At 31.2% G+C, this 12,827-nt stretch overlaps 1 protein-coding gene, 3 long non-coding RNA genes and 2 pseudogenes across 4 annotated transcripts in view; 3 read left to right on the top strand and 3 right to left on the bottom strand.

The window, feature by feature from the left end:
* Positions 1–11,447, top strand: part of LOC125387083 — a 30,183-nt gene extending 18,736 nt beyond the window's left edge. The window contains exon 2 of the long non-coding RNA XR_007227645.1: positions 11,090–11,447. This is a non-coding gene — a long non-coding RNA (uncharacterized LOC125387083). The remainder of the gene's footprint in view (positions 1–11,089) is intronic.
* On the bottom strand, positions 3,907–6,400 carry LOC125387049 (annotated as a pseudogene).
* LOC125387086 lies at positions 5,842–6,601 on the top strand. Its single transcript, XR_007227648.1, has 2 exons — positions 5,842–5,967; positions 6,070–6,601. It is a non-coding gene; the product is annotated as an uncharacterized LOC125387086 (long non-coding RNA).
* LOC125387033 lies at positions 6,506–8,520 on the bottom strand (annotated as a pseudogene).
* Positions 8,604–9,721, top strand: LOC125387101. Its single transcript, XR_007227663.1, has 2 exons — positions 8,604–8,858; positions 9,452–9,721. It is a non-coding gene; the product is annotated as an uncharacterized LOC125387101 (long non-coding RNA).
* LOC125387037 (katanin p60 ATPase-containing subunit A-like 2) lies at positions 10,151–12,610 on the bottom strand. Its single transcript, XM_048414195.1, has 6 exons — positions 12,227–12,610; positions 11,840–12,116; positions 11,279–11,447; positions 11,109–11,221; positions 10,710–10,912; positions 10,151–10,547 (listed from the first exon to the last, which is right to left on the bottom strand). The coding sequence occupies exons 1-6, from the start codon at positions 12,310–12,312 to the stop codon at positions 10,163–10,165; spliced, it is 1,233 nt and encodes a 410-aa protein (XP_048270152.1). The 5' UTR covers positions 12,313–12,610; the 3' UTR covers positions 10,151–10,162.
* Between the last annotated feature and the right edge of the window lie 217 nt (positions 12,611–12,827).

Here is a 12,827-nt window from a genome sequence, read left to right as displayed (position 1 = left end):
TTTTTTTTTTGGTTTTATGTATCCAAGATCGAGAATAAACTATGTGCACGTTTCTTGTATTCGTTTCTTGTATTTTTATGAGGAATTCAGTCTTTTTACGCCACAAGAGTCTCAACGTTTTCGTTTTCACGCCTACGTTACGCTCGTTAAACACGTTGCAACAAGACCATGAATAAGGATAACAGCTTTAATGTTTTCACATGTGTCAATTTATTATTTTAGACCTTAAATATTTTATTTATAAAATCTTTATTTAAACAAGTTACCATTGTCGCTACAATAAATCAATGAATGAAATCAGTTTAAATTTAAAATATCATTTCATAATTTCTCGTCACTTGTATCTAAAAACAACAAAAAAACGGTGTACCCACATCGTGCGTAGACGGGAAATTAGAACAGTGGAGCTTAATTGAAACACTGATCATATTCCGCGATTGTAAAACAATAATAGAAAATCGTGTTTCTTTTGAAGGGTATGAAATTGTCAGGAGATTATGCCATTAATGAAATTGGAAACTGGCTGGTCAAAGGGATTAAACTCAATTAAACCGAACTGTGTTATATTGTACAAAGGCTAGAGAACTGCTACCAAATATCTGCTAGTTTAAAGGTGTCCCTTATAAATTCTAATTATATTTCAAATTCAATCTCCTAGTAATAAGTAAATTAATATTTTACCTAAAATCTGTGATATAGATAACAAAAATAAATTCTTTACATTATTCGTTAGTTTGCAATATAATTAGAATATTATCTTTATTTTCTGCTGTCTTTGTTATTCTTAAAAGATAAACTGCTTATTTACAAATTTAACACCGCATATGCTATTAATAAATCATTTTATATTTAATTTTGCAACCTTCAGTCATTGTTAAAACTTGTTGACAATACTGTCGGTTAATAGAAATTTCTAAAATCCCCTTGTTTCTACTCGATTAGAGGGTATATTGCAGAAACTATGTTAGCTACAGTGTTAGCTACAAATCATCTGTGTCACTCCGTTAAACTTATACACAATAGTATTGTTTCTTGTTTTCATTTAAAATAAAATATGTTATTGTAGGAATGAAGCAGAATGTTCAAATAATTGAAACAACTTTTTGTCCTATAATTAGTGCCTTTCATTTTAAAAATTAAAAAATTTTTAATCAACGATATTTGGAAGTTTCGATCTAAAATGACCAGGAATTGAAACAGAAAATATTTTGATGCCAATAAATACGTATTCTTCACACATAAAACAAATATGAAAACAAACATCGATGTATATGAATGAATTTTGAAATGGGGAGGAATTATATGATTATACCCATTCTCTGTTGCGTTTAATTGTTTCAATCGATGTCTCATGAGAATTTTCATCGAATTCTTTAGAGATCCTGGCTGTAAGGTCTTTTTAAAATTATAAGAACAGATTCAAACTATAACATTTGAAAACTTGTGGTTACAAAACTTACTTGTTTCTCATAATTATTTAAATGAATCTATTCGGTATTTTGAGTGACCGTCCCTTTATGGCTCGGACGACACCTCTCCTTCCTTTGGGAAATTCCGAATTATCTGTCCTCCCCGAGCTGCAAACCTGATGACTTAGACAGTAGGGAAAAACATCAGGGAAAACCTCTGACTAGAAAAGTACGATAGACGAACAAAATTTAACGGCTGATGGGGAGTATCAACAACATACAAGGACAATCATCAACAAAGTGTCGTACCGTGCGGGTGAAATACTGGAGTTTCAATAAGATCTTATAACCATCGAGTTCAGAACATCAACAAACTTTGTTTGCATAAAGCAAGTGTATACAAAGTGTCAAATTACACTAACACCCGATCTATTAAATCCGTTCCACCTTGAGCGTTAATTCATTCAAGGTTCGTGGTATCGATCGATCGGTCGGACGTGCCCGGTGGCTCTTTAGTCGATGATTTGTAACAGAATCCTTGCATTAACACAGATTCTCAGAACACACAACTTCACCCAGCAGATATCGATTACAGTCAGTTGTCACTAACAATGCTTTTATCAACAATTTCTTTACCTGTTGATCCTCTGGAAGTTTTAACTATATATATTCTCTAGGAACAGTAGGATTTTAATGATATAACTTTACTAATGAGATCTTAATGTCATAAACGGTATCGAAACTTCTTAATTAATGTCGTTATCGAAGAAGAGACTCGTAATCTTCTCAAACGAAGAGCACTTGATGTTTACAAGTAGAACTCGATATCTTAGTTTCTTAAAATGTGTTTCTGTGTTTACTTTCTAAATGTAAACTTTATTCAAAACGAGCCGTTCATTCGTTACAGGCCGTTAATAAAATTGCACTTTGCACAAAGGAATTGCCGTTAATAATTTAAGATTCTCTGCTCGTCGTACAGGGTATATATCGTAATTATTCACGACGATCGTAACGTTTAAGTCCAATTCGAGCTTAAAATCCCACGTGAGCTATACTACCACAATAGCCTGAATTTCTATTTGTTCGTTTACTGCCTGTTCGTACTCGGAGCATCCGTTGTAAATTACAGCAAAATCTTCTAATGTGTTCCAGAATATGTCTTCATGGAATTTTAATAATTTATTAAATCTATAGATAACAAATGTAAAACTTATTAATTTATAATTAATATAAAATAAGAGAGCACGAAACTTCCTATTTTATGGACATATTAAATATTTGTAAAAAATTCTGTATCATTAGTATCACTTTAATTACTTTAAAGGATATAATCCCATAAAGCCGTGACCCCTGAAAGAATCGATGTTCACGCGTGACAAATTGGCGTCGTATGAAAGTTCCGGTATGAACGTTACTAGAGCTGATACCAGCTAGGGGCACAGGTATATGTTCTGGGCTCATTATATATTTATAAAGGGCTGCCGATTCAACGAGTGGTCCGGGTAAATTTAAATTGTAAATAGACAGAGATTTCAAGTAAAAGCCTGGATAAGAGCGGATATGGTATGAGAGTCTGTGGTGGAAAGAGGAACAGGCTGCTTTTATTTGTAAAGTTTGAATTTCCTCGATATCGAAGGTGTTTAAGCCGCAAGTGTGTTTCATGTTAATCGTTCGTGTTAATTCATTCGAGACCGAGATTTTATTGTAATACGATTCCTGGGTGTCAGTACGATCTGAATGTTTTGTTAGAATGATACTGTGCTTTTCTCTCTCTGGAATATCCTTTTCATATTTTAATTTTAAATCGATGACAATCGATTAAATTTTATGCCTCATGTTTTTAAAATATAAAATTATATACTATGTTATACTATAATGTATTATGTACAGTTATATATATTATGCCTACTGATTGATATGAATTTCTTTCGGTCTCGAATGCGTTAAAACGGAGCGCAAAGAAGTCGAAATTACTTATTGTAATTGGTAAAACATCGTGAAAGGCAGACAGATACAAGAAAGAAGTTAAACTATAAATTATATTTGCGACATTGTTATGTTTTTGCTATCTTTAAGCCTTTCATCAAGACAGCCGATCTATAAATATTAATCGACCAATTTCTCTAAGCTTGTAACTTCAAATTAATGTTTATATATATATATATATATAAAGAGTTACGTATTAATCTATCTAAATATTTAAAAAGATGTTTAATGTTATAAATGATGGATATTAAAGATGTTCAAAAGAATGTAGTCTTCGCGTGTTCTTTATCATATCCCTGATCAAAGACATTCCAATATTATTACAATATCCAATTACATATTGATACACAAGATATACAGATTATTATTTATAACATTTTGGTTTTCTTAATTGAGTTATTCATTTAGTACAAATGATAAGTAATTAGTAATAAGTCATAAAAAAAAAAAAAAAAAAAACGGTATTGTAGTAGAAATATTATAAGAAAACATTTTCTGTTTCAGTGTAGAGTTACTCCTTTTTATAGACAGTGTCGTACAAATCCGTACGTCTTTGAGAAAATGTAGGTATCTGAGCCCTTACTTCCTCAACAACTTTCAAATCTGAGAGAAAAGAAAAACATACGAAGTAATAAGTAATGCTTGCTAATAAATTCAGCAAATACAGAGGGAGCCGGCAAAATCGATGAACCAACGAGACTAAAAGTTAATTACATCATGGATTTTTCTCGCTTTTAATGTTAAGCTGAAAATTACCGATATCGGTGACCACCATATTTTCCTGAGTTTCCAAATCATAAAGGATTTTCCCCCAGGGATTTGTCAACTGTGTATGTCCCCATGCGACATAACTTGCTGAAGGAACACGAGCCGGTGATATACAGGCGACGTATAATTGATTGTCATTCGCTCTGGAACGCTGAAGTAATGACCAGTGCAGTGGTCCAGTGGTCATATTGAATGCCACCGGATATATCAGTATTTGGCAACCTAACACAGAGAAACGGGAAATATGAGACCACTGAATTTTAGTTAACTTTGTAGGTGCACAGTCCACATTCCATAATTTATGAATATGCGAGAACAGTCCTCTTGTCGTGCTTCTAATTCTTTTATTTATTTCATTTTCAGCGAATATACTGGTTTTTTAAATTAAGCTCCTTTTTATACAGAGTTACAGATTATATTGATTATATTTTATATAGAATATATTTAAGAAAGATAGTTACTTTCCTGCTAGTTAAGTATTGTTCGATTAAGCTACTGTACCTTTGTTCCGATAAATGCGTGCCATTTCCTCGAATCTGATATCATAGCAAATGCCAATACCTATTTTCCAGCCCTTCACATCAAACATTGTTAGGGAATCACCAGGACTGAGTGAATCACTCTCTCGGAAAGTAATCTTGTTGGGAATGTCGATGTCGAATAGATGTACCTAATAACATAAAAATATAGTTGCTAACTCTATTGCTGTAACTTTTGTAATTTAACATCAATGTTACGAACTTTTAAACTTTAATTGTTTTTTATTTAATAACTGACAGCGTTTTTATCACTTTCTTTTATTAAAAAGTTTTATCATTTAATAATATTTGAGAAGGAATATTTTTTAAGAAAAAATAAGTTTTTTCGTATGTGAAAAATTTATGTTACAAAACAAATATATTGTCCATATCTTATATATTATATTACGACAAAAATGTATGTTTCTCGTATCAAAACGTATTTTATAAACCTATAACATATTTTTTAAATTATAGAATTGGTTATAGTACACGTATGTACATATGTATATTCCTAAATTATTCCTAGATAGAGTCACTTTCTCCACCCCGATATTTTCAATTTCAAAGCCACATCGAGGTATATTATTTACCTTCCGGTGTTTTGCTATCAAAGTTCCATCGGGACCCCAAATAGTACAGCAGGTATTGTACAATTTATCGCCCTCTATTTCAGGTATCGTACCACCAACTACATAAATGCTGTTTTCCTTAGCTGCCTTCGATAAAGCAACGCTCGTTTCACCGTTTCATCGGGAATACTCTCGGCGTATTTTGGAAACTATTCTGCATTGCAATATTTCAATTAATGAAAAATAACTGTCCTTTGTTCCAACCATAAATTAAGTTGAAATGTTTGTCAATTTTTTATTTTTTAAATTAGTAAAATAACTAAATTTTACATTTCGATTTACTTAAATATATAATTACTTAGATAATAGTACATATAATAAATTGTTTCTACAGGTTCAAGATGAAAAATGAATATTTAGAAATGTTTGTTTAATTACAATCATGCTATTTGGTTTAGTACCAGTGACTTGTTACTTAACGACTTTGCTAGTACTTTTTGAAACATAAAGTTAGATTTTAACTAACATTAATTTTTAACTACTATAGGTGGAATTATAAATACAAAATAATTGATAATACTAGTTTATTATTAAGTACCTAATTATTAGTATCTTAAAAAATATATTTATACAAAAATCACGATAATCATAAAAGTGGGGAAATTCTATATTCTCGAGTCAATTCACAATCTTTATGGAAGTATAAACGATAAGGTAATTTGTCTACTTTTACTTTTTTCTATATAGTTGTTATACATATAATAAATTATTAGAAAAAGAAACAAATTATTACGTATTCCATATGGTGAATTAAAGCATTCAGGAAGAGCGATAATATCAGCATTATGCTCTTTCGCGCTGGAAATGTAGGAAACTGCCCGCTCTACATTTTTGCTTTTTACTTCATTTACTTGAAGTTGTACCAACGCCAAGCGAAATGCTAAAATGTTGGAAAAATTAAATACACTCGGTTATATATTTCCCATACTTTTTACCTATAAATACTTTATACATAGTGAATATACTTACTCGACATCGTTCGCACTACTTGTTTAGCGATGTTCGTAAGTATCATAATGTTCTTTGAGGTTATGTATGTATACTACTCGATATCAACATTACGTAAACAATACGCGGGGATTTTTAATAATTATTGATAAAGTTTAGGACATTAACTTTGATGTAATTGTAAACATTATTACATATTATAATTAAATGTAATTTTCAGTTAAGGGTAAGAAAAGAAATATAATATTTTGTAAAAATACACTTTATTATAAAATCTGTATAAATAAAATTGTACAATTTATCTTGAAAGTAAAATGACCGAATACGTCCCTGGAAAATATTACTGCCTACTAAATGATCGAGATCTTGATCTTTCTCGTCTTTTGTGTTTCTTTCTGTCTGCGTAATCTCTGGGTTTCTTATCTCTAACGTTTTCTCTTTCTTTGTCTTTCTTTTTATGTTTTTTACTTGATCTTTCGGATGAGCAATCGTGCTTCTTATCTTTCTTTGACTTTTTCAATCTTTTTAATTTATAAGAATCATTCCTATTAGAGTTACTTCTTTCTCTCCGTCTCTTCTTTTCAGAATCACTATCGCTGTCATCATTAGATTCGGAGCGCCTTTTTCGTCTTTCTGATTTTTTATCCCCCACTTTATCATACTTGTTCTTATTGTGCATCGTACTTCCGATTTTCTTTCTTTTATTACTACTTTTGTCACCATCTTCACCGTCTTCGGGGTCAGGGGACATTGATCTTTTTCTATCCATCTTTTGCTTGAGTCCCTTGGATTCCTTGTCCTTATATTCCTCATACTTTTTTGTATCTGAAATTAACCCCATAAAATACTGAAAGCTAAAACCTCTACATTTATCATATTTTATATAAAAATAGAAGGGACCTTTAAAAAATTGCATGCAACAACACACTTACAGGTACTTTTGAATTAGTTTTTCTACATGTCCGATTATGTCTTTATATGTATATGTCAATTCAAATTTATTTTCTTAAAAGTCCCTTAATGAAAAACTAACACTTCATATTAACTTTGAACTTTTGAGTTCTTAGAATATTCTGATTTAGTCACTGGCTGTACCATAAATTCATTTACAGATATTATATTTCCACCAAGAGCTAGTTTTATTATGAGCCTTCCAGCATCATCATCGAATCCTTCTATTTGACTATAATTATTACTTTGCTTTCCAGCTATAATTTTCACAAATGTTCCTTTCTCCATTTTAACTTCTTCCTCTTCTTTTTTGGAATCTGTATTTTTCTTCTACAATGCTACTTTGTCTGCTCCAAGACTCATACCTTTTGGTCGTAATTCTGGTATGACAGCTGCTACTAATCTGTAATAGTTAGAATGAACGATTGTGAAATAAAAAATGATGTTCTCTGTTTACTTTCCAATAAGTGATGTATTAAATACATACAATTAATTTAATCCAGAGTAAAATTCATACTTTTCATTTCAACCAATTCCCTTTCCTGGTTGCCATCCCATTCCCCGTAACATTGCTACACCAAAATCATCAATAGGAATTTTTTCATAATCTTCTAACGTAGACTGAAAAATACAAAACGATATTTATAATATGCAAATGTAATACATCTGTGCATTGCACATCAATATGTTGATAACGTACCTGTTCTTTGCCTCTTAGTGATTCATCTTCTACTAAAGGTAAGGTTAAATCATTTGTTTTAGTTTCATGTTCATTCTTTGATTTAAGATCCTCAATGATTTCTTTCGCCACTTGTTCTTCTAAAGTAACAACTTTATTTTCACTATCTTCAACTGGCTCTTTCTTTATTGATATTATTGGCGATGTTTTTCCATTAGATAGCTTTGATTTTGCCTCGTTAACACTAGCGTCTCCTACCTTTTCCTTATCTGCCTTCGGAAGGAAAATGTCTGCATCTATTTTATTAACTATTCTATCATGCCAGGTTTTTGAACCTAGTAATGAAATAATTAGAGGTTCATCTTTTTTTTCTTCCTTACTGAAATAAAAAAATTGTTTTCAAATATATATATTCCGCTATTGGTGATTTTTATAGGTTAGGTTGAGGTTATATGTTTCTTGATTAAAAATTTTACTTTTTGAACTCACCCTATTACTTTAATACCTTTCTCATCAAGGCATTCAATGTAATCAACTTTCTTTTTTTCTTGTGGAATAGCATTTTTTAACACAGGTTTCTTAATAGATTTCGCAAAACCGAAGGAAATCTTCTTTCCTTCTTCTGCCATTTATTTGTTATTTTAACACTGACTTATAGATCAATACACATGTATATACTAGACATAAAGATTGATGTCACTTGAAACTATGTACATGAATCTAATATCTTATTATACTTTATTAATCTACTCAAAATTACTTGCACATTACTAAAATTTCATTCCGACAATGTATCAAGCGCCTGAATAAGTGACATTAAAGTAAACATATATCAGAGAGGAAATAAGAAGAACTGACGCCTATGGTCTTCTATGTTACAGAGCTAGTGCTACACCATACGGCCAAATGCCGAAAATGGCTAGGATATCCCAGAGAGAGTAGTGCTGCACCATGCAGCCAAATGCTAGTATATATCTGCCTATACGTTTCAATCAGAAAATCGATATTATGTGTTCATGTGAAAGTTTACATTTCCCTAGGAGCTGTATTTTGATAGATTTAAGCTTCTAATGGAGTATTTTAAACGTATAGAGTATACTATGAAGTAGATAGTAGTGCGGATCATTTTATATTCATAGTGGTGCTTTCATGGTTTCACTAGGGTTTTGGTGAAAGCTTAGGTTGACATTCACGGTTCATTTAGACTGATAATTCACGATTTCATCTATTCCCTTTTTTTCTCTTTTAAGCCTCCTTTTTCTATGCTTGGCCAGTTCCAGTAAATGTATTTAAAGCTATTACAGGTCATTCAGAAGTTACGTCTCATAAATTAAAATACATAGAAGAATGGCAATTACATTCTCCTTTTTATCATTTATATTCTATTATTAGAACACGTATCATTTTTCAAAATTTTCATTGCAATCTACAATTGTTTATGTCATCTTCCTATTGGTCATCGACTTTGTCATTTGCATGTCTCATTTTCCTCGTGTTCGGCATTTCAATATCAGGGAACGAATTTCTATCTTCTACATGAAATCATCTCTTTAATTTCAGATAGACGAATATGCGGCTGCTTCTGTTCCAAATATCTCCGTTACTGTGCCTGTTGACGGAAATCGGCGCGGCTGGGATCGGTAAAGCATGTCAGATCCTGCCATACGCGACCGATTCCTGGAATCACCCATCATGGCCACGGCTCGACTCTTCCGCGTTCGAAGTTCGCAGCGTGACCGGAGTTGGTCATCTCAATCCCTTGTTTAATTGTTGATTTTTTTAAATCTTTGTTTATTAATTCCAGGTTTTTTACATATTTTTTTTTTTTTTTTTTTACATGATTTTTTTCCAGAATAAACGCTGAATTCTGATTGTAGGGTGGATACAGGCAAAAGTACCGATACGCGACGGTACGACATAGCCATGCATTATTACATTTCTTTTTTTTTTTTTTTTTTTTTAAGATTATTATTGTAACTTAAATTTAAGCCGCTGTTACGCTGTGCCTATGTGCGATATTTTAATTTATGTCCTGAAAGCCTGGACGCAAAAACAGGACAGTTCGTTAGCGTAGGAGGGAACTTCTTCGTTAGACTGAACTCTGTTGATTGACTATTGAAAGCGGAAAGCGTAATAAGTTATAGTAATTCTTTTGCACGAGATTAAATAATTCAAGAGCGTTATTTTTTAGTATTGATTAGAGTTATAATATTTTTATATTTTTATATTTTTATACTTTTATATATATATATTTTTATACTTTTATATTTTTTAAAATATCTTGTTTTGGCATACATATTTTTTCCACGCTTCATATCTATCCACATTCGTAACTGTAGGTGACATTTTTTTTAACAATTTTGCTATTATTTTATAATTCTTTAATTCATATTTCAAAGTCGTAGTAGATGTTTCTCCTTTTTCAAGTCTTTTAAACATTGGATTCATTTCTAGCAGCCATGCTTGCGTACAAAGCAATTTTATATCAGCACAAGAATATTTTTCAGTAGATTTTATTATGTGACTCACAATATCCATATTCTCTAATAATCGGTTGCTAAGGTATAATTTGAACATATAAAATCGAGTAACTTCGTTTGGTAATGATACGTATATATTCTTTTCAAGGCGTCTGCGTAAAGTTGCATCAATATCCCTAATAATATATTTACAATAAATATTATTGTTCTGTTATATTAATAATAACGAAGGAATATTCCGAACAACACAATAATTAAGATTAAGATAATGAATAATTATGATATTAAGATATTTTCTACTTAGAAAACATTGAAATAGCTATAAATGATATACATACCAAGGGCAATTAGTTGCGGCCAAAAGAACTACATCAGAATTTTTGTTAATTACTAATCTATCCAATCTAAAAAGAAGTTCTGATCTGAATGTCTTTGCAGATTCAGACAATGTATACTTTACTCCTTTATTTGTTCCTATGCAGTCAATCTCGTCGATAAAAATAATTGTAGGCGAATTATTATAGGCAAGTTCAAATAAAACCTGTTCAGTTTAACAAATGTATTTATTATTTATTAAATATTATATTCAAAATTCCTTAAATTCATTGTTTCATCACGAACGTAATATCATTTCGTTTTCCAAACAACTATTCTATTTATATATGAATGACGACAAATAAAAACAAATCTTTTTAAACCTAGAATCTCTTCTTCATAGACAAAGGAAATCAACTTACACGGATATACTTCTTGGAATCACCTCTCCATTTGTCCACCAATGAGCTGGTCGTTACGTTAAAAAAGGTGCATTGGCATTCTGTTGCGACTGCCTTCGCCAACATCGTCTTCCCTATTTCATAATTGCTTGTAAACATGTATGGGAATGAAAGAAATACGAGTATCTTACCTGTACCAGGTGGTCCATATAGCAGAATACTTTTACAGGGAGCAAATGGGCCTTTAAAAAAGATAGGGTATTTAAGGGGATACACAATGGCATCCTTAATGGCAGATTTACATTCCTCTAGGCCTGCAATGTTGTCCCAATATACATTTAATTCTTTCAGTATGATTTCCTGCGACAATACAAAGATGAAATGGTGCATAATCTCTGTATTAATTTCCTCGAGTGTTATGTAATTCATTATTTAAAGCTTTACTGAAATCCCTACGTCATTGATATACAGTGGATTGTTTATCCAAGGTATTTGTTGGATATACAGTGGATATATACAACAATACATTTGTTGGATATTGATATACAGTGGATTGTTTATCCAAGCTATTTGTTGGATATACAGTGTATACAGTGTATACAGATATACAGTGTATACAGTGTATACAGATATACAGATATATACAACAATACATTTGTTGGATATTGATATACAGTGGATTGTTTATCCAAGGATAGGTATTTTATTTTTAAAAAGCTTTACAATACGTATATTAATCGAAAATAACTTACAGATAAAATGTCTTGAGCAATCTTCTGCAATTCTGGATTGTCTATATAAAGGTTCCGAGCACATTTTGATATCTTTGATTGCCTGGATTGTTCCATTGAGACGTTAAATGAAGCTCTTTGATGAAGCTCTTCTGATGAAGATCCATCGTTTTCATTGGCAGAAATTGTTGTCACTGTCATTGCAAGATTAATATCATCGGTAGCATCACCCCTCATCTTCTGTTGTGCATTCCTCCCTTCGACAGACCCAGATACAGACTCACTTCTCGTTTGTTTGCTAACAGATTTGACAAGTTTTACTACTTCTTTGAAGATTGAATGATATTGTAATAGATGCATTGAATATGTTGAGAAAGTTGAATAGTGTTAAATAATTTAAATTCTTACACTTTGTTCGCATTTGTCATTTCCCTCGTCTTTATTTCCTTTTCAGTTATTTTCTTACACAATATAGGATATTTTTGGAATTTCATCTTGTAATAATTTTCATATTCTCTAAGAATAATTTCCAAATTGACGTTGTCGCAGACTCGATATTTCCGAGATAGACGAGCTTCCCGGATTAATACATCGCTAATGTCTACATATCTAAAAAATATAATTTTTAATTCATTGAACAAATTTTATGCTATGAGTACACACTATACGATAATCATCAATTTGTGGGACAACTGTTTTATTTCTATCCTTTCTATTTATCTATCTATTCTATTTCTATCCTTCTGCTTTTTAATTTCTAATTTTTAAAGTTTGAATTTAAATATATTTTCATTTATAACTAGTTAATCTACGTTATCGATTGAGTTATTCTATAACAACCGAGTTACCGATGTCGATTTTCAAATTTTGATTCCTTCCCCTCTTTCCGCACTAATTTCTATTTCGATTGGTCACCGATATTATTCGAAAAAATTGCAACTAAGAAGATATCTAAATTGCAATGTACTCACCCATTGCGTTCCAAATAATCACACTAATCATAATAATC

This window comes from Bombus terrestris, unplaced genomic scaffold (assembly GCF_910591885.1).
Source record: "Bombus terrestris unplaced genomic scaffold, iyBomTerr1.2, whole genome shotgun sequence".
Taxonomy (NCBI): Eukaryota; Metazoa; Arthropoda; class Insecta; order Hymenoptera; family Apidae; genus Bombus; species Bombus terrestris.
The sequence above is the reverse complement of the archived record's forward strand: the minus strand, read 5'-3'. Positions and strand labels throughout refer to the sequence as shown.